Raw genomic sequence first — 22,946 nt, forward strand, 5'->3', positions numbered from 1 at the left:
ACATGCCAAATTTGGTTCCATTTGCTTGATTAGTTCTCAAGTTATAAGGAAATTTGAATTTCATTTGTATGGGAGCTCCCCTCTTAAAAGTGGAAGGGGTCGTAATTCACCATAGAAAAAATTTCTGCAATCTAAAACTCCCACATGCCAATTTGGTTACAATTGATTGATTAGTTCTCAAGATAAGAGGAAATTTGCATTTCATTTGTATGAAAGCCCACCCTCTTAAAGTGGAGATGGGCCATAACTCGCTTTCTAAAGGAGAGAGGGGTCTCAATTCACCATAGAAAAAAATCTTGCGTCCAAAACCACTTACATGTCAAATTTGGTTACATTTGCTTGATTAGTTCTCGAGTTATGAGAAAATTTGTTTTTCATTTGTATAGGAGCCCCCCCCCCTCTTAAAGTGGGGAAATCTATAGAAAATATACCATAGAAAATATTTTTGCCTCCAGAAACCTCCACATGCCAAATTTGGTTCTATTTGCTTGATAAGTTCTCGAGTTATGATGAAATTTGAATTTCATTTGTATAGGAGCCCCTCCTCCTAAAGTGGGTAGGGGTCCCAATTCATCATAGAAAAAAATTTTGTCTCCAAAAACACCCACGTGCCAAATTTGGTTCCATTTGCTTGATTAGTTCTCGAGTTATGAGGAAATTTGTATGGAAGCCCCCCCTTTTAAAGAGGAGAGGAGTTATAATTCCCTTTATAAAGAGGGGAGGGGTCTCAATTTACCATAGAATAAATTCTTGTCACCGAAAACACCCACATGCCAAATTTTGTTCTATTTGCTTGATTAGTTGTCGAGTTATGCAGAAATTTGTGTTTCATTTGTATGGGAGCCCCCCCTCTTAGTGGGGGGAGGGGTTTCTAACCATCACTAAAACCTTTCCTGGCCCCAAAAAACCTCTACATGCATATTTTCATGCCGATTGGTTCAGTAGTTTTCGATTCTATAAGGAACATACGGACAGACAGACAGAAATCCTTCTTTATAGGTATAGATATCAGGGTTATTTACATACTAGGTAAACATAAAGTATCAGAACGATGGTTCAAGTGGCACGATCTCTGTATGTATTAGTTAAATATGCCTACTACCCACATAATGTAAACAGATAAATCAGAGACAAACCAGTCGCAGACTGAAACAACGACTTTAATTTTAGACACATAATCGTAACCTTGGCCTTGGTTAAAACGTCTTTATGCTTCACCTGTGGCATATGAATTGACGTAAAAAGTAACGATTTGAATTCGGGTATGGAAATTTTCTCGATTGTTTTTAACATCCGTAAAAATATTTTCTATAACAATTAATTTAGGTTTACCTATACAGCAATCCCCCCAACAAGAACACTAATAAGGACCGCCTTAGTGGGATCTACGTATCATATAGCAATTGACTTAATTGGTTCCAACATGGCATAACTCGCGATCCTAACCGTATAGAACGCTTGGTGTCTTCGACAAAGTTGTTAAGTAGACCATGCGCTTTTCGTTGAAGTAGCGTACCTGTAATATTTCCCTATAGGTATATCTTGCGCTGCTGGCTATCTAAAAAGTGATGGTATTCCGGAATGTTTTTGTCACCTTCAATCTGGTATGAAAAATAGTTCAGAATTTTCTCAACGGGCAGCGCTGATGTACATGAGACCTTCTTGTGTACGCTATATCTCATAATTCATGTAACTTAAAATGTTACTTTCTACGCAAAAGTTTAAGTATTATCAATCGTGCAGATGGTATAGAAAATATTACAGAATACGAAGTATAAAATATAGCGTCACGTGGTAAGACAGCGTGGCGCTAGCCTACACGTATTATTTTTGAATAAGCTGTATTTTACACTGCTGACTATCTAGAAAGTTGTGGTTTTCGTAAAGGTTACTCAAGTGACTGTTACCTTCAAGGTGGTATAAAATTAGTGTACATTTGACGTCGAAACAGGAGCGTTGTACGGCCGTCATGTCAACTTTGCGAATGCATCTCTTGATTCTGCCAATCAACTTTTTGCAATTTGTGGTTCTCCAGTTATTTTTGTAGGTACACCAAGCAACTCAAAATCCCGAAGAAATCTTCTATTGAGCGCACCGAGACAGATTTTTCGGGTCGTGGTTTTTGGGTAAAAATGGGATCGAGTGGGTATTCAGGAACGATTGTGTTTTTTTGGCGTAATGCGATGATGTCCGGCCAAAACACGTATTGTTCATCCGCATAATGTTTTTGTAGAAACAGGATCAAAATTTTCTTCAAACATTAGTCTGCTGCATCTTAATTGATAGCCAAACCACAGGGCTTGTTGTTGAAGAAACGAGAAAGAAAACGGTGTCCTTCTGCATCCATAATTTTGGCTGGTCTTCCACTACCTTGTTTACGAATAGTTGTCGGGCATCTTAGGATATTGACCAAACTCGTGACTTTAGTCATGACCTTGAAATGCGGTCAGGCATATATATTAATATTTTTTTTTTTTTTGAAACGATGATTCTACAATTGATGAAGGGACGTTACCGAGAAGGGAAAGTAATGAAGAAGGATTTTTTCGGGAATGAAAGGGAAGGGTAGAAAACAAGGGGGGGGGGGTAATAGGTAGCTATGGTTAACAAGTTGTCGTTGTGACTCCTGTCTTTTGTCCAATGCTGGAAGGTGCATGGGTCGAACCAAGCTGTAATCAGAGATTATAACCGGATTTGAACCCACAACACCTGCCAGGGCGTGTCGCTCACTGGTACCCGTGTACCTCTGAGTCCAGCGCCTCTGTGGCTCAAAGGTACACGGGTACCAGTGAGCGACACGCCCTGGCAGGTGTTGTGGGTTCAAATCCGGTTATAATCTCTGATTACAGCTTGGTTCGACCCATGCACCTTCCAGCATTGGACAAAAGACAGGAGTCACAACGACAACTTGTTAACCATAGCCCCCCCTTCCTTTCCACCCTTCCCCTTCATTCCCGAAAAAATCCTTCTTCATTACTTTCCCTTACCGTCCCTTCATCAATTGTAGAATCATCGTTTCAAAAAAAAAATATCTTAGGATATGGTAAACAGTCGAAACCGCAACATATTCGCTTTTTAAATGTTGTACCGTATACTTTTTGCCGAGATTTCTGTGGCAGTTCGTAGAAGTGTACAACGCGCTCCCGAAATGCTTCTTGTTTCGACATAATTTTAAGCAAAACAAGGCAAGCATAAACAAAAGAAAAAATATTGACAAAAAGAGCAGAGAGAGAGAGCTAACACATCCATACTCCCATTTTTCTCTGAGCTCGTTTGTTGTTGAGTATAGGGGCCTCAAAAAAATTCCAAAATTTTAGTTGTCACCCGTTATATTACATATGCACTAGCGCCACAGCCATACAAAATACCTTAATTTACTATCTCTATGATCAGATCAACTATAATAAATTTAGTTTTGTTTTCTTGTAGAGACGAGACATTTCTAAGCCTGCAGCCACATTTTTCCTCTAAATTTTCAGACCTTTACTAATTATAATTAAGCATACGGACGATAGGCACACGGACGCATATGGATGTTAAGCATAATCGACGTTAGGCATAACAACGTCAGACATAATGGACGTCGGGCATAATGGACATCAGGTATGGTGAACGATAAGCATAATGAATGTTAGACATAACGTGCGCAAGGCGTAATGTATGGTAGACATGCGGTAGGCAACGAACGCGAGATAATCTGCCGTTAGCTTGCAAGCGGCCTAATCAATACATTTCAAAAATACATTGCATCTGATGAGTCAGATGCCCTACCAATGACCGAAACACAAATGACCAAAGCACAAATGGCAGAATCACGAATGGCCGAAACTCAAATGGACGAAATAACCAGTTGCGTAGTAGATCTAATGGCCGAAACACGCATGGTCGAATCAATCACGAATCATCGAATGTCATAGTAAATATTCGCGGCCTTCGACCTGCTCAAATGTTGGTTGTATACTGTCCATACTCTCGTTCGGACTCAACTAACGGACAACCCCTACTAATCAGTAAACCTAGTGTAAATAATTGTTTTGAAGCTGATGCTATCGCCATCAACACTCGCGGGCTGTTTTTCTGCCAAGCAGTATTATGTCGAAAAAATTTGCGATTTTTCTACGTGACCCGTTTCAACCTACTGAATTCTTACGGCCAACTTCAGACGCAAAAACAGGCACGTCGAATTCTTTTTAGCGTTCACTGTCTAGTCCCAACAGAAGAATAAAAAAATCTCAGATCATAATATTGTGGTCATTTAATGTTCAAACCAAATGAATTTATGTTTAATAAGCGGCCCCGGTTGTCATTGTATTGTGACAGCGACGATTGACTAAAGCGCGTATTCATAGGGAAGTGAAGTTTTGTAAATTATGTCTATCGTCCATTATGCTTACTACCGTTCGTATGCCTACAGTCGATATAGGGGTAAGCAATGACGTGAAATATATCTGCTACACTAAGTTCCCGAAGAAGGTCCTTTTGTGACGATTATCGAGAAGGAAATGTTCTTCGGGGCTTGCGGTGAACGTGAGATAGACAGAACAAAGTGCCTGCCGGAAGTTGCCGACTTTATCAAGAAGCATCGCGCAAACGAGAATGAGGTTTTTAGACCGAACGTGGTCGCGGCCCATTTCGAATCGATTTTGCTCTTTTGATTACTGCACCTCAACCAAGCAGAATTTGAAAAAGTGATATATGGGACACTTGTAGAGCAAGTCATTGTTTACAATACTGCTAAAGACAGCAATGTTTTATCTTTTTTTTCACGGTGCTATAGGGCGCCAAAGTCGAACCGACGCTGTATTACATAGGGGACAGTAATCAAAAGTGAGACAACAGGAACAGTGAGTCAACGGGAATAGCTACGTCATAAAACATACAAAATCCATGATATTTTCATGGAAAGTGAAGTTTGTGAACCTACATCGCATAATGTAGTTTGAGAAAAATTTTCTGATTTTTTAATATATTGTTCAATAAAAATCAGTTTTGGTGAGGTCAAAGTAAATTCTCTTGCAATCATTTTCAAGTGATTTTCAACAACAAGATACAAATTAAATTAAAATTAAAATTGCTGAATGGCATCACATACATAGTAATAAGAGTTAATATTTAAAAAAAATATGACAATAGAATTGTTCGCTAACTTCGCTAGTTCACTATTTTTCATAAAACATTTCTATTGGCAACGGTGAGACAAAGAGACGTGGACGACACTGAGACATAGCTTTCACCATGCACATTTTTTTGATTTTTTGTGTTTAATTCCAAATCAATACACAGGGATTGACCGTAAATGAATTCTGAAGTGTAAGTTAAAAATCAGATGCCAAGAATTTGTCCTTTATATGAGAATAAATGTATATGGGAAAATAATCGCAATTTTTAATCATACCCAAAAATATAATGTATGCGTTATACACACAATAAGCAGCACGATCTCTAAACTATTCTTCATTACACAAAAATATGGTTTAAATTGATTTCAAATAGGTGTCTCAGTATGCAATACCCGTTGTCTCACTCTTTACACCTTGTGGTAAACAGTGACACTTCCATTACACTTCCACATTTGTGGTTATAACTAATTTAGCTTATAACCAAAACGACTGAAACTGTTTTTCAGGCAACAAGAAGGATATATCTTTCCAATGGATTGAAGAGCTCGTTGGTAGCTATCATCAAAAAAAATTTAAAATTTTCGAAAAAACAGTCTCATTGCAGACGTCTCTCCCCTACTTCTAAAACCATTTATCCAATTAATTAACAAGATGCTCTTCAAGACATAGGATTAATACTGGACAATACTATTAATCCAATAAGCGCGTTTTTTGATAATCCAGAATCCAAGGCTGAAACTTGAATATTGATTCATCATTTTTTCAAAAAACATTGAATGAACTTGATATCATTACGTTAAAATGTGCTAGTGAGCGCCGGAAAACAGTTTATTCATCTTTCAGTAGTTGCATACAGTAAGCTAAACCAGTTTGTTTTCTTTTTTGTGCTACCATTTCAACTGCCAAAGCGTTGCCACTATATGAGCAAACCACGAAAGTCTGCACACCGCTTTGTTCGTAATTATACAGGACAATATCTTCATTGGTTCTACTGACTTACTATCCCAGCTGAAAAAACGAGCATCTGATGACTGACTTGCCAAGCCAACACTATATCCCGAGGCTTCTCAACATCACGACGAAATAAAACTCAAAACTAAACGTGACTGGACCAAATGATTGCAAAAACTGAAGAAAAGATGAACATATGAAACAAGTTAGCACTCCAGCGACATCATCTGTCTCTTCATAAAAGAGGACTTTCTGCTCTTCTCTGCGATCAAAACCATTCCCGTTTTAATTTCATTACACTGGTTGACAAAATAGGAGAAATATCTACAGCGAAACACATAACATCTTTGAAATTGCATGTGCATCAGAGGAAAAACAATTACTTTCATTCCAAATTTTTTCATAACTGTAACACCCCATTGATACAGTGGAAAACCAACAATTAAGTCTCTCAACTTTTATCTAAACAGGTTCACCAGTGTTGTCCACTCTTCGTTAAATAAGATGAACATTCTAGGGTTCAACTCGGAATGATAACTATCAAACTGCAATTAATAACCAATCATCATCAGTGAAGTTGGATGGCAAGGACAGTCTGTAGAACATTACTTCTGCAGATACTAGAGGAGTGCTCTTGAAAATAGTTGAATCATTTTGGTTTACGAGTTTAGAATTTTATTAAACGAATAAAGTGGATGAGAATACAGTATCGAGTCGCATTCAAGTAACGAAAGTGGATTGGATAAGATGCGATATTTCGCACGGCAAACGGTGCTGGTTCTCACGCTTTTGTGCTTGTTCCGGATCGCTAATGTGAATGCTCAACAAGGTGATTTAGGTGAGTGTGCTTCAATTATCGGTGGGGATTCCACCTTTGTCGTCTGAGAACAAAAAAAATCGAATGAATCTCATTCATGTTGTATCATTCGGCAGCGGTCGGTGATGAATGTGTGGTCCAGCGAACGAACGCTCCCGGTATCTGTCGGTTCGTTTCTGAGTGTGCATCTGTGATTGATGATATACGAAACCGCCGGGGAAGTCCTACAAAGTGTGGATTTGCGAACAAAGTGCAGATAGTTTGTTGCTCAGACGGAGTTCAGCTAAGGACAACATCAACCGATGCTCCGATAACATCGACCATGATCAACCATCCCCGGATAGTGGAAAGTGCGTTAATGCGTATAAGGTGGCATCCGATTACATTGTCGGCTCGAATTTTTGAATATTGATAACGTGTTTCATTATTTGTCGTTTGATTTTATTCGGTATATACCTATTGTGTGTAATTGTTTTAATTAAAACGACTCATAGCAAATCAAATTATGATAAAAACCTTCAATATTTTGAAGTACACACGAAGAGATCCGACGTTTGTAGTAGCAAAATTCTTTGCAGCGACAATGTGACGGTGCATCGAAACGCCCTTTCGTCAATCAAAGGTGTTGTATTATTAATACCTCCGTTTTCTCTATATCTCTCCTCTGAACTTTCCCACGCATTCAATCAGAATGTGCTGAATTCGGCGAGGCCGTATTTTCCAAAGAGTACGTCAGTTCATTGGGCGTCGATGAACCGAAGCTGCACCGGCTGGACAAGTGCGGTCACAAAGCAGTCGAGCTGATTGTTGACGGTGAGGCTGCAAAATCGAGGGAATTCCCCCACATGGCACTGATTGGCTACGGTGAAGCACCTGCGGTACACTACCTGTGCGGTGGCTCGTTGGTATCCGACCGGTTCGTACTGACCGCTGGCCACTGTGTCATCTCAGCTCAACAGTGAGTAAAATGTGTATTAGGTCACGTTCTGCACAGGACAAATCATATTAGATTTCTTTGCAACGTATCGAATCAGTAACTAACTCATTTCAGGTTAGCCTCGAATGGCTTTGGCAGTGCTTTTCCCAGTTAACTTTTAAAAGGTAATTTGCTTTGTGTGCTGGCTTAGCCAATGCACTGTTCAAAATAAGCAAAGAAATTCAATCAGACGGAAACGTTTCGAAGCAATTATCTTCTAAAATGTAATGGAATAAAGCTACATAAGATGAGAAACATAAAAATTTTTTGAGCAAGTATGCTCTAAAAACGTAGAATTAGAATACCAGTGAAAATGAAAAATTTAATCGATTTCGCTGGATATGGAAATATTTATATTGGACAAAATTTATATAGATTTGGATAAGCTGTGCAGCGATAAAACAAAGCCAACTTTCGCGTTATCCATTGCGGTATTGACAATATGATTCCTTCTCGACGAATTAATGCCCTATTTGGGTGGAGCTAAAATGGATGTTGAATGTCATTTTGAAATATTAAATGATGGGCCGGGTTACAAAAAGATGATGTTGTCGAATTACTTATGGAATTACAACTGGATAGAATATTTGGTGTGACAGCGGCAATGTGCATAGTCTCATAGTGAGTCCCAAGCAATAATTTTAATGCTGCTTGGTTTTATTTGAACTTTATGAAGGTCTTATTGTGATATTAAACATTACCTCTGGATGTATTATGGTATTACGCAATTCCAAGATGATACGAAACAAAAAACTCTTATAGCTATCCATATAACCATTAAAAAACAATTTATTGTGGGTACTTATTTTACCATGATAAAACTACCCAGGTAACCAATAAGCTTGAGAAATGCCATTTAAATGCAAGCCAATAACCATTTAAGTTACCTTAGATGCTACTTTGGCAAAATATGCGGCTACTTTACTGCTAATCCTCTTATAGTGCTGACAAGGCTCATTTACTACTGATTACCGACAAAAAGAGTTTGAAAAGAAATTTGGATGCCAATTTAATGCAGTTAGGCAATCAAGAAGCTAATAAACAGCAACGTGCAGTATAAAATGACAGATATGCTAATAAGCGGTCGATTTACTGCTTATGATAATGCTTATTGGTTACCTGGGTACCCATAAATGGAAGACAGTCACATCTGCAAAATCATGCAACTTCGAAAAACGCTGTTGAAAGCACGATAATTTTATCTTTAATATTGAATCGATTTTGGAAACAAATCGTCCAAATCGTCATAATATCACTTGAATGTACATAACAGAATACTTTTACAAGCAATTTGTTCATAAGTGACTTAAAATTTGTTATAAAACTTAGAAAAACTGCCGAAGTTACTGTTATGCGTTTATTTGTGCTTGAATAAGCAAGAGTAAACGCATAACAGTTTCAGTCACAGCATACCTTGATCCTTGGGTTGCCGGTGTCTCGACAGTACTTTCAAGACCACGTGTCGTTGTTATTTTGATACCGTGACAGCACCAATCGCCGCACAGTTCCAGTGGCCGCGCCCCCGGCAATATTTTCATTAATTACATAAAATTAAGATAAAAACATATAATTTTTTGCATACAGTTCTGTTTTTACACTTTTTCTGTTTATGTTAAAGCAAAATAGACAACCAGGCGACGCTTGAAGAAGCAAAGAAAACATAAATTCAAGTGATACTACAAGACGCCATCTTCGCAAATTTGTTAGCTGACAAACTAAAAAAGTGCATTCTTGAATTTAAGAATTTCTTGGGACGCGTATCAAAAATATTCCGCAAAAACGGAAACGAGAAGTGAACTAAACATTTCTCCATATAAAATGCTGCACATTTTGATCGTTGTTGCATTTTTGCTGGTATTTTCGAGTGTGCGGCCATTGGTACAGCTAAAATATTACCGTATCCTATCGCCGCGCATGGGTCTTTGGAAGATAGCATCTACTTATAGAACCAGCAAAAGGTTATGGAGAATGTTCTGATGTTCTATTGTACAACAGTTCTTCTAAAGGGAGGGATTGTTTTGCATTTGGATGTATATAGAAGTATTTTTCATATATTTTATATTATTTTGCTTTAAAAGACAAATAATAGAAAAAACTATTGAAAAACATGTTTATGATAGTAAAACTTATAACAACATATTAGCAGTTGAATATAATATAAATGTTTATTGAAATAAATGAGTACGAAAAGTCCGCGGCGATTGAGTTTGAGCGATTGAGGTAGAAAGACTTTTCTACCACTAATTATGTGCGCAGGGATTGGTACATGTACATAATGCACTCGAAGTCGTGTTAGTGGCAATAAAACGACGTCTTTAATATTTTTGTCTGAAAGCGTAATAAAAACACTAACCGAAAATGTATATTGTATAATAATATGTAAAAGCAGGGATGGTTCGATCACTTTAACTGAATTTTGATTCATTAGAGAGTACCGCCTCAGCCGAGCCAAATTTGACAAAGTTATGTATGAGACCTTTGTAAAACTGGTTATTATCAATAATTTTGCTGAATTAAGTTTTGCTGTATCTTTTATAGTTACAGCGCTACAATGCTAGTAACTCTTTAGTGACTAAATGAACGTTCATTTAGTTACTAAAGAGGTACTAGCATTGTAGAACCGTAACTACAAAAGATACAGCAAAATTTTGTTCAGCAAAATTGTAGATAATAACTAGTTCTACAAATGTTCAATACTTCATTTCAACAAATTTTGCTTTGAGACGGTACTGTCAAATGAATCAAAATTGAGTCAAAGTGATCGAACCATCTTTGTGTAAAAGACATATTTTTATACATGCATTTGTGTACCACCCAACGTACTAAGTGCGCGGTGATTGGTGCTTTCGCGGTAATTCAAATGCTCGTTCATTCAATTGTTCAAAATGTCCGTTTTGATTCAAAAATCTCTTCCTGGCCTTTCCGCCTTTTTTTTGAAATTTGTTATCTTGTGTTTATAGTGGGGTCGCATGATGGGGGTTGTTCGACTCAGAAGCTGGTCGCTTTCCTGTGTGTCCGGAACACTCCCAGAACGTGTCCGAGTATGACCAATGTGATCCTGGACACTATATATGATAACAAATGAACTAATTCGAACTAGTTTTGCAATTTCGAGTACCGACTTAGAGATGTCACATGTTGTATTTTAGTTAAATTCAGAAACTGATCCTTGTAGAGGTATCCGGAACATTCACGGACCTGTTTAGATGTGGCCAATGACGTCTTGAACACTTTATTACTTACTTACTTTACTTACTTAGGTGGCTTGCCGTCCTAAGACAAAGCCTGTTGAACAAAATTTCTCCATGTAACTCGGTTAAGGGCTACCGCTCTCCAATTCCTCGGACACCGAGTACTCTCCGCCAGATCTCGCTCCACCTGGTCTAACCATCTTACTCGCTGCGCTCCTGGTCGTCTTGTTCCTACCGGATTTGAGACGAACACCATCTTTGCAGGGTAGTTGTCCGGCATTCTTGCAACATGCCCTGCCCATCGCATCCGTCCAGCTTTAGCTACCTTCTGGATACTGGGTTCGCCATAGAGCTGTGCGAGTTCATGGTTCATCCTCCGCCTCCATACTCCGTTCTCCTGTACGCCACCGAAAATCGTTCTTAGCACTCGTCGTTCGAAGACTTCGAGCACTCGCAGGTCCTCCTCGAGCATTGTCCATGTTTCATGCCCGTAGAGGACAATCGGTCTAATAAGCGTCTTGTACAGGGTGCACTTTGTACGGGGACTTAGTCTGCTCGACCGCAATTGCTTGTGGAGCCCATAGTAAGCACGACTTCCGCTGATAATACGCCTCCGAATCTCACGGCTATCATTGTCCGCCGTTACCAGTGAGCCAAGGTAGACAAATTCATCGACTACCTCAAACTCATCGCCGTCGATCAATATACTACTGCCCAAGCGGTGTCGTTCGGCCTCGGTTCCGCTGGCCAGCATGTACTTTGTTTTAGACGTATTTACCTTTAACCCAATCTTTTCTGCTTCGCGCTTTAGTCTGGCGTACTGTTCAGCCACCGCCACAGATGTTCTGCCGATAATATCCATGCCATCGGCAAAGCAGACGAATTGACTAGATTTGTTGAATATCGTGCCCCGCGTGTTGATATCCGCTCGGTTTATAACACCTTGTAGCGCTATGTTGAACAGCAGGCATGTAAGACCATCACCTTGACGAAGCCCTCTGTGTGATTCGAACGAACTTGACAATCCACCCGAAATCCGAACACAAATCCATCGTAGATTTAATCAGTTTGATGAGCTTCCTGGGGAAGCTGTTCTCGTCCATGATTTTCCATAGCTCTTTCCGGTCGATGGTATCATATGCGGCTTTGAAGTCAACGAATAAATCACTCGAACACTTTATATGACTACCAATAGTCTAGATTTGCAAATCCGTGTATTTATAGGTGCCACATGATGGGTTTGTTGTGATTCAAGGTGTTTCTATGTTCAAATCCCATGTATTTCGGAACTTGTTCCCACTATGAGATGACTTCGGAACCGTACATCCGATCCAAATTCTCTTCAATAGTGTTCTTCTAGGCCATAAAATATTTCGTTTGACAGTTGTTGCAATCGAATCGGTGTAGGCGTTTCCAAAAAACAGATGCTTATTGATATACTTTCACTACTGTGACTGTTATGCGTTTATTTGTACAAACATAACTTTTTTGTTTGAAATATTGAAAGACTAGATAATTTAAAGATCATTCCCAGGTTTATCTCAAAAGTGGTGGAAAGTCACATGGGACTGTTATGCGTTTATGGGCAGGGTACTGCCACCAACCAACTGCTACTCTTCGCTACGGTAAATGTGTGAGCCGAAAGAAAAGTGGATATCAGACTTCCTGATGATAAACTGTCCGGTACGGTGGTGTAATTGGGACTGCATCTGACGCGAGATTGAGAGTTGTAGGCTCAAATCCCACCTGGACAGTCAATTATTTTTTACAGTTTGCATATCATTTTTCCCAATTCATCCGATTTTTATTTTTCACAAAAATACATTTGTCTCCATTAAGAAAACTGGACTACGAGGTAACAAAGACTGTCTTAACTTTTTTTTTATCACTTACCGGTTTGTAGAATAAAACGGGAGTGGCCGTCAAGCAGCGAAAAATATAATTAGTTGCTTACTTACTTAGTTGGCCTGACGACTTGTCATATCCTGAGTAACATTCTTTTTCCATCTAATTCGGTTCATGGCAGATGGTCTCCAGTTCCACGGGTACCCAGTGCTCGTCAGATCTGGCTCCACTTGGTTTTGCCACTTCGCTCGCTGGGCCCCGTCTTGTTCCTGCCGGATATGATGCAAAGTGCAAATCCCATTTTTGTAGGATAGTTGTCCGGCATTCTAGCAACTTGTCCTGCCCAATGTATCGGTCTGGCTTTAACTATTTTCTGAATGCTGGGTTCGCCGTAGAGACGCGCGTCAAGCCTTGGGTATAAACATCTTTTCTAAGACTTCTAAGACGCTTCTTCATCGTCAGCCTTCACAGCCGGTTATTAGAGTACAGGACAGTTACGGGGCTAGTGCAACAATCCTACTGACTCTGTCTAGCAACACCGCCTAGCCGAGATTCGAACATACGATGCCTGACTTGTTAGACCAGTCTGTTGCCAGTGAGCTAAGGTAAAAGGTAAGTTAAGGTAAAAGAGCTCGTCGACTATCTCAAACTCATCCCCGTCGATTACCACGGTACTTCCTAAGCAGTGCAGCTTCGAGAGACAACCCGTAGCTTTCGGCGACATCCGACTGCTTCAGTCGCTTAGATTATCCCGTTGTGGGTGCCGGTATCGAACACAGTTCACAACAGATAGTTTTTGACTTATCTTAACCATCACTAGGTAATGGTCCGAATCAATATTAGCGTCCAGATAGGTTCATTCATCAGAACGTGGTCGATTTATGATTCCGTCTGGTTCGGTGATCTCCAGGTATAAGTAGTTACTGGCTTGCAAGGTCCGCAACCAACCCCACAGTGTCCCGGAGGACCAACGTAGCTCGAAAAAACCCCCCTTCCCTGTCAGTATACGATATTGGTTTCCACCGGGATTGGTTACCCGATTTCCACTGAGGTTGCTGGTATCCCGGCTGCTACCACGACTGGTTATGGATAGCAGTTGCTGAATAAGAGGCTATGGACAACAATAAGATCTATTTTATGCTCAGTGCACATGGTACCGATAGTAGGCATTACCCAGCCGTTTACCAACCAACCTGACTTTTGAAGAGGTTATATAGCATCGGAAGCTAGTTTTATAATAGTCATTAGAAGGTTCTAGTGAAGCTCATAGCTTTATTAGCGGTTTTATCTAATTGGCATGAAAATCATTAGTGGAATAGAGAATAGAAATATTTCCTCTACGAAATTTGGTTCCTGAGATATTTGTTTTTGAAGTTGGTAAATGTTAAGCACAAATCAAACTTTTCTGACATACCTAAGTCAGAAATAACAAAAAACGCTATTGTGACTCCTAGAGCGCCATAAATAATTTTGTGCGATAGTTAAAAATAAATATTTGTATTGAATCTAGAACTAAAACCGCGACGTTTACTATCGAAAAGCAAATTTTATAATGACATCATTTTTTTGAGGATCGTAATACAGGTCATACCAATTATTTTCAGTGGACCTGCTACTGCAATCCGGTTAGGCGAGCTTGCATTGGACTCCTCAAATGATGAAGCCTTTCCGGAGCTGGCAAATGAGTGAACATGTGCAAATATATCACCTCTGTTTTCTAACTCCTATCTCTACCTCCACGAGGTGCCGGCTGGGGTACGGTAGTCAAAGTTGCGCACCTGGTGGTACGCAACTTTGGTTGTCGTATGCAGACAGAGAAGGTGGAACACTCGCCGTGTGGTTTCCGGCTACCTAATCATGCAGTTCGGCGCAGGATTTTCGGAGGGCGCGGCTGCGGGATGTGAGCACACCGGGAGAGAGTTATTTTCTCAGCTGGCTTAGCACAGAGAGAGAGACTCTTAATCGGTCTGTTTTACACAATCTGCACTTACGCCCTTTGGCGGTTGGGGCCGAATTGTACGTTTGGGCAAAAATTGAGCCACGGGACCTGATCTTGCCGGGAGTCGGCAAATTAGGTGCCCCTAAGTCAAGGTCTACCTCCGTGCCGATGACTGAATGGCTGGAGGGGTGGAAACATGCCAGTCGCGAACGGAGTGCTTTGGGCATCTTGCCCCTACTGTGCCATGCGGGGCTCTGGTACGGTCGATCTTTGTTGTCCCTTGCGTTTCGTGGGAACAGCATAGTAGTCCTGCCCAATTTCCCTTATGGGTTTTACGCCAAGTGCGTTCTGGCCAACTTAATTGGCTTCGCTTACAATTTACTGTCTGATCTGTGTTGGAGATTGTTTGTGCATATACTGCGCTAGTCAAATAGTTAGAGTCGCACAAATAAATCTTCAACACAAACGGGCAGCAAATTTGTATTTATGCGAAAAACTTTTTAATGGCTCTGTCACCATCGCATTGGTTCAGGAGCCATATTTTCGCAAGGGGTACTTTCATTCGACGGATATTGGAAACCAGAACTTTGCTGTTTTCAGCAAAACTGGTATGACAAATCCTCGTTTGATGCCCAGGGCATGCATATTGTTGCATAGGTCAATAAGTGCATGCCTTATCTCTGAGTTGACTACTCGAGATATTTGTGCAGTCACAGTAGAACTCGTCGTGGATGATGTCCATAGGCGCTATGTCTACTGTTCTGCATACTTACCACACGATGAACCGTCTCCCAGCGACGATTTCAGAAATGTGGTGAGATACTGCCAATCTACTGGGCTTCCGCTCATTGTAGGCAGTGATGCCAATGCCCATCACATCATTTGGGGTAGCTCGGATATCAATCTGAGAGGCTCTAATTTGATGGAATATTTGAGTAGTACCAACCTTGGAATACTCAACATTGGCAATTGTCCAACTTTCATACGAGCTGGTAGAGAGGAAGTGTTAGATATAACACTCTGCTCTAACAGAATCAGTCATGAGTTGGCACAATGGCATGTTTCAAATGAGACACCAATATCTGATCATTGCTTTATATATTTTGATCATTTGGGTGTCTCCTTGAACGCTGCAACATTTCGCAATCCGAGATTTTCTGACTGGGAACTCTTTGAGGAGGAACTGGCGACGAAATTTCAAGGATTCGAACCGACGATTGAGTCATCGATCGACTTGGATGTGGCTGTAGATGTCACAACATCTTTTATTGCGGAAGCTTTTGAAGTAGCTTGCCCGCTAAAAACTATTAAAACGACTAGAGGAACACCGTGGTGGAACTCTCATCTCGCGGAACTAAAGAAACGATGCAGGAGAGCCTGGAATAGACGTCGGAGGGATGGCGTGGAGCCTTTCAAGCAGGCCCGGAAAGCCTATGCAAAGGCTCTACGATCTTCAGCACGCACGAGCTGGCACAGGTTCTGTAGCAACGTTTCCAGTTTCGGCGAGGCAAGTCGACTTAATAAAATACTGTCAAAATCGAAAGATTATCAGGTTAATAACATTCGAAGTTCGAACGGTGAATACTGTTCGAATGACAATGAAATCCTGGAATGTCTCTTTTATAGTCACTTTCCGGGCTGTGTGGAACCTGAAGTTCGAAACGATCCAGAAATCGTTTTAGGTGGCTTAGACTCATGGGCTTTTGCTCGGAGACTTGTCACAACTGAAGCGATTGAGTGGGCCGTGAACAGCTTCTCTCCATACAAATCTCCTGGAACAGATGGAATATACCCTATTCTACTGCAAAAAGGATTCAAGTACTTCAAACACATTCTGAGAAGGATGTTTGTGTGTAGTATTGCTATTGGGTACATCCCAACTCAATGGCGTGAAATAACCATTAAGTTTATTCCTAAAGGTGGACGCGCGACATACGAGCAAGCCAAAAGTTTTAGACCAGTCAGTCTAACGTCTTTCTTGCTTAAATCACTTGAGCGGATTGTTGATCACCACATCCGCGAAACAAGCTTAGTAGAAGTTCCTCTTCATTCAGCACAGCATGCTTATCAAAGTGGCAAGTCTACAACCACTTTATTACATGATGTGGTGGATAAAATTGAGGTTGCTTTTTCACAAAAGGAATCTTGCTTAGGAACTTTTTTGGATATTGAAGGCGCGTTTGATAACGTATCTTTCGCTTCCATTTTGGAGGCTGCTCGTTATCATAATGTGCCTTCAATAATCATAAAGTGGATAGAACAAATGCTTAGTAACCGATTGCTTTTTTCGTCCTTACGGCAAGCAAGCATTTGGAAGCAAAGTGTTTGTGGATGTCCACAAGGTGGCGTTCTCTCGCCTCTTTTATGGAACCTTGTGGCGGACGGCCTATTGAGGAAACTCAATGGTCTAGGCTATCCGTCATATGGTTTTGCGGATGACTATCTCATCCTAGTAGTTGGAAAGTGCATAAGCACATTATTTGACTTAATGCAGCAGGCACTACGTGTCGTAGAAACGTGGTGCCGAGAAACTGCACTTTCGGTAAATCCGAGCAAAACATCTATCGTCTTATTTTCAAGACGTAGAAATACCAATGGAGCTCGCGCTCTGCGCTTTTACGATTCGGATGTTGATGTTGTGAACGAAGTGAAGTACGTGGGGTTGATTCTCAACTCCAAGCTTGACTGGTCTACAAATATTGATTTCCGAATTAAAAAAGCGTGCATGGCCTTTGGGCAATGTAGACGAGCAATTGGCAACTCTTGGGGGCTTAAACCCAAATACATACACTGGTTATACACGGTCGTTGTCAGACCAATACTGGCGTATGGTTGTCTTGTATGGTGGCAGAGAGGGGAAGTTGTGACTGTCCAGACAAAGCTAAACCATCTTCAAAGGATGTGTTTAATGGCAATGTCTGGTGCATTTACTACAACTCCTACTGCCGCCCTAGAAGCTATTTTCAATATTAAACCTCTACACTTCCACCTGAAGCAAGAGGCACTAATATGTGCTTATCGACTACACGCGATTGGCCTTTGGCAGTCTGTGGACGGTTCCACTGGTCATACTCGATTGTGGTCGCAAATTGTTGCTGAGGACAAGTTTGCCCTTGCTCCTAGCGATGTAACGCTCATGCGTACTTTCCCGTATAGGACTTTCTCAAGTGACTTTCCTCCTAGAGAGGATTGGATGTCAGGCTACATGGAAAGGAAAATTTCCGACTATGTGGTCTGTTATACCGATGGTTCCTTGTACGAAGGTCGCGCGGGTGCTGGTGTTTACTGCCGTGAGCTGGAATTGGAGGAATCCTATTCGTTGGGTAGTTACTGCACCGTTTTTCAAGCTGAAATCTTTGCAATTATGTGCGGAGCTCAGTTTGCACTTCAGAAAGAACTGATAGGCAAGATTATCTACTTCTGTTCTGACAGTCAAGCCGCTATAAAAGCCCTTTGTGCGGCTAATTCTAAATCTAAAACAGTCATTGCCTGCCACACCCAATTAGAAGAACTAAGCATTCTAAATGCCGTTCATCTGGTTTGGGTTCCTGGCCATTCTGGTATAACCGGAAATGAATGGGCTGATGAACTAGCAAGATCTGGAGCAGAAAAGTCGGTTTTCGGACCGGAACCTGCTTTACCAATTGCGGCATGTTGGATAAAACAAAAGATTCGATCTTGGTTTTCATCTGAACATGTACGTTATTGGGAAAATCTTAAAACTTGTCGTCAAACGAAAAGTTTCATTGTTAAGCCTTGTGAGAAGGTTGCGAAATTTCTTTTGCATCACTCAAAGGTAAATTGCAGTATTCTTGTCAGATCACTGACTGGTCACTGCAGACTAAATTATCATATGGCTACGATTCAGCGAGCTGAATCGTTTCATTGTAATTTATGTGAATCCGACTACGGTACACCATATCACGTAATTTGCAACTGTCCTGCAGTAGCACAATTGCGTCATAGGATCTTTGGATCCTACGTCTTAAATGAATCGGATTTTAGGAAACTAAAATTACGAGACATTTTGATGTTCCTTACCGAAAGCAGTATTGAGCTATAAGCTCTTATTTATCATGAGTATACCCCCCAGGGGGTGTACTTTTGATAAGTTAACTACCAAGGATTGCAGTATCCCCTCGGGGGTACAAAAATCTCTCGGTATATATATGTTTGTGTTTGTCCAAATTCCTCATCCACCCCTTCCTATTCCTCCTGTTTTCCTTCCCGTCCTCATCAGGTAAATGATGACACGGGCAAGATGGGCAAGGCACAAATCTTCCACAAGATTGTGAGGAACGTGCTGCTCGAGCCAAAGATGCTGATACCTGATACCTGATAGAGAATAGAAATATTTCCTCTACGAAATTTGGTTCCTGAGATATTTGTTTTTGAAGTTGGTAAATGTTAAGCACAAATCAAACTTTTCTGACATACCTAAGTCAGAAATAACAAAAAACGCTATTGTGACTCCTAGAGCGCCATAAATAATTTTGTACGATAGTTAAAAATAAATATTTGTATTGAATCTAGAACTAAAACCGCGACGTTTACTATCGAAAAGCAAATTTTATAATGACATCATTTTTTGAGGATCGTAATACAGGTCATACCAATTATTTTCAGTGGACCTGCTACTGCAATCCGGTTAGGCGAGCTTGCATTGGACTCCTCAAATGATGAAGCCTTTCCGGAGGACTTCGGCGTCGCTGAACTGATTCCGCATCCTGAATACAAGCAAACCTCACAGTATAACGATATCGCTCTGATTAAGCTGGACAGAAAGGTTATCTTCTCCCCGTACATAAGACCGATCTGTCTTCCGACAAAGGCTGACTTCAATAATAATCGTGCCATTGCCACCGGTTGGGGAACCATCGGGTACGGAGAGGGAACAAGCGCAATTCTTCTCAAGGTAGTGCTGGAAATGTTTACCTACGACGAATGTGACAGCCAGTTTGAAGCGAATCGTAGACTGAAGGATGGTATACAACGGGAAAGTCAGCTATGTGCCGGCTCACGAAACTCCTCAAAGGACACATGCCAGGTCTTACTAAATGAGTTAGATATGGGTAATTGTAATCTAAAATTTTGTGTTTTTTGATATTTATTTAGGGCGATTCTGGTGGGCCGCTTCAAATCTATAACGACGAAAATGTCTACTGCACATACACAATCATCGGAATTACATCTTTCGGCAAATACTGTGGTCTGGCAGGATCTCCTGGTGTCTATACTCGCGTTTATCAATATATTTCATGGATCGAGAATCTTGTATTCTAGACAATAAAATACTTTCTGAGAATACAAACGACTATAATACTTGCTATCGTAAAATTTGATGACCACTGCTCTTTCAGACTTTGTCCCGTATTGGAAAACCCAGTATCTTGAAAAATAAAGTTTGATTGGCATCTTTGGACAAATAACATAAATAAACTCAAGTCTAAAATTATAATAGCAAAAGACCGTATTTTTGATAATGACTTAACTACCTAAAATTTACTAATCTGTTTTTATCAAAACAGAATGCTTAGCAAGTTATTGCACTGAAAGTGTCATTCTAACCACAATTTTAAATTTCTAAATGTGTAAACAATTTTTGAATTTGTATAAACACAAGCTTTTTTTATGCGATTGATAGTAATACACACACTTAAGTATGCATATTTGATTTTTCCAACTACCTGTTGAGCAACGTTTTCACGTGAATCAAAAATACAGGTTCTTTAACATTAACAAAAACTCACCTTATCGTTGATAAATATCACTTATAAACAACTGATAAATTATTGTACTCAGCTTCAGTCCGATGGTTCGCTTTGTGGGTCCATATGGCAGGTTCAGCAGTCGTTCTTTCTCTTGTTCGCTGGTACATTTTTCGTAGGCTAGATAAAGCTTTTTGGCCGTAGGATAGCGATCGACAATGGCATTTACTTTCTCAATCGTAAGCAACTTAATCTGCAGTAATTGTTTCATAAATATTTCTCGAACTGTGCAGTCACGAGTTTTAGACGATTGCATGTTGAAGGTTTCGAATGAAAGTAATGGGACACGTTTCTGCTTAAGGTCGAAAGTGGCTGCCGAGTCATCGGGTAATTTAGAGATGTTCCAGAAAGTCTTATCCTGTAAAAAAGTAAGTAATATAAGTAATTGTATTTTAGATTATTTCCATTACCAGAAACTTACCTTAATATTTTTTTCAAGAAGCTTCGTCATAATCGACAAATACTGTATTGTGTGGTGATGATTCTCTGTATATTTTACAATAAACCCCTGCACCAATGTGTTTAGAGCAGCCTGCGAGAGGGTACTAGCTGGAACTCCAACCTGACGATTGTTACCTAAATGCTCTACTAAATAGATAACATTGGCCAATCTGCACTGCTTCAACCGAAATTTCTGCTCGTGAAAGCGACCGTCTTTCAGACTGCTAGCCAGATCATCGATTCTCTTCCTTTCCACAATATATGGAAGAATGAACTCTCGGCCATTATTATCACGCATAATCCACAAAAAGTCACCCACGCTTAATCGTCTAACTTCATGTTGCACATGGTACTGTTCCAGCTCCTTTAGCGTTCGATCTAGATAGCTCTTCGATTTTCCAATCATTTCTTGAGTATCCACCAGCAAAACTACTTCAGGATTAGATATTATCACATTTTCGCTTTCACAAACATCTAAACTATCGAAGATGGAATCATTTGGCATTTCAAATTCATCCTTTTGTACTGGCTCTTCACGTTCACTAGCAAACGTTAGTTCTTGACCAATTAGTTTGTGATAATAAGGTTGACTTTCGTCATTCAAAATTTGTTCCGCCTCCCGATCAAGTTTTGAAACAAATGATTCTTCGTTATGGTTGTTCTGCCGGTAAACTTTTAACCTTTTCTCAAGTAATTCACATATAGTCTTGCCAAAGTCTAGTAGCATAAAGCAATCCCGGGCAGAGGCAATCGGAAGTGGATATCGGCGGAGCGATGTTAGTGCTTTCTGCAAAGGTATGCGGCTCATCGAGTTCCGCTCCTCTGCTTTCGACAACATCTCTTGGAGCCACGTTTCGAACAACGGATTGGGACACCGGCACCTGATGCCGATTTGACGAATTTCATTATTGATAACGGCTGTGTCCGAAGGAACCTCTAACTGGCGATTTATACGGATTTTACAAATTTGCTTAGGCATAACGACATATACACCAAAAACATATATTACAATCTAACTAAAGCCAAAATGACCAATATTTTTATAATTTTACGCACGTTTTTAACTAAAAACTTCTTCTTCTTCTTCTTTCTTCTCGTTCGAACCGTCTTTGACAGCTCTGTGTGTATAGGGCCAGTTACTATGACTATATGCCCTGTGGATATATTTAACGTCAATTTTGACGCAGTATGACCTCTCTTAAGTTTTTGATATTTAAATAGTATAGTAATATTGCAAATTGCATCAAAAACGCGAAATGCAAAAATCTTGCAAACAGTTTACAAGCAAAATGCTAGCAGCGAGCTGTCAAATATTTATGTCAACTTATTGCAAGTGTCAATCCCGACCCCCCGGCTCGTCGCCATTTTTCTGTGACTGAAACTGAAACGTCAAAAACACTGGGCGGGAAATCACTTCATAGGAAATCAATGCGACGGCCATTGTTGTTTGGGGTACAATAGTGAGGGGTCCAACTTAATGGGGGTACTGTCAAACTCTGTAGACCAAGATAGCGATGTCGAGGAGGTGGTCAATCCCAATAAATTGACATGAATAATTGACGGCTCACTGCTGGAATTTTGCTTGCAAAATGTTTGCAAGTTTCTTGCATTTCGCGTTTTTGATGCAATTTGCAATAATTCTGTTTGGGTATAGATTTTCAAACGGCGGTGACGTTATTTTCAAAAACTTATACTGTTAGATACTGTTATGGTTGCTCCACCAAAGTTGTTTTCCGGATGGGTTTAGTTCTCCGAAAGGACAACTGACTTTGCTAAATTGAAGTGTTTGCTGATATGTAACTTGAATTGTTTCTTTAATTCTTCATCTTCATCAAATATTTCCATACATTCATTGTAGAATGCAATTAATCTTTCTTGTGCATCACGTTTACAGGATT

General features: G+C 40.2%; 2 protein-coding genes across 2 annotated transcripts in view; one reads left to right on the forward strand and one right to left on the reverse strand.

The window, feature by feature from the left end:
• LOC128740434 (crossover junction endonuclease MUS81) overlaps window positions 1–22,027 on the reverse strand; it is a 23,160-nt gene extending 1,133 nt beyond the window's left edge. The window contains exons 1-2 of the mRNA XM_053835974.1: window positions 21,029–22,027; window positions 20,590–20,965 (exon numbers count right to left, since the gene is read on the reverse strand). Of these exons, the coding sequence (XP_053691949.1) occupies window positions 20,591–20,965; window positions 21,029–22,027 (1,374 nt within the window). The 3' untranslated portion in view covers window position 20,590. The remainder of the gene's footprint in view (window positions 1–20,589; window positions 20,966–21,028) is intronic.
• LOC128744108 (venom protease-like) lies at window positions 6,498–20,122 on the forward strand. The gene is made up of 5 exons (XM_053840891.1): window positions 6,498–6,909; window positions 7,005–7,238; window positions 7,579–7,846; window positions 19,466–19,886; window positions 19,955–20,122. Exons 1-5 carry the CDS (start codon window positions 6,819–6,821, stop codon window positions 20,120–20,122), a joined length of 1,182 nt encoding a protein of 393 aa, XP_053696866.1. The 5' UTR covers window positions 6,498–6,818.
• Window positions 22,028–22,946: the final 919 nt, after the last annotated feature.

This window comes from Sabethes cyaneus, chromosome 3 (assembly GCF_943734655.1).
Source record: "Sabethes cyaneus chromosome 3, idSabCyanKW18_F2, whole genome shotgun sequence".
Classification (NCBI taxonomy): domain Eukaryota; kingdom Metazoa; phylum Arthropoda; class Insecta; order Diptera; family Culicidae; genus Sabethes; species Sabethes cyaneus.

Coding starts and splice junctions, on each gene's coding strand:
- LOC128744108 (XM_053840891.1), top strand. CDS start 6,819: ATGCGATATTTCGCACGGCAAACGGTGCTGGTTCTCACGCTTTTGTGC. Junction 7,847..19,465: donor TGTGTCATCTCAGCTCAACA/GTGAGTAAAATG, acceptor AATTATTTTCAG/TGGACCTGCTACTGCAATCC. Junction 19,887..19,954: donor CCTCAAAGGACACATGCCAG/GTCTTACTAAAT, acceptor ATATTTATTTAG/GGCGATTCTGGTGGGCCGCT.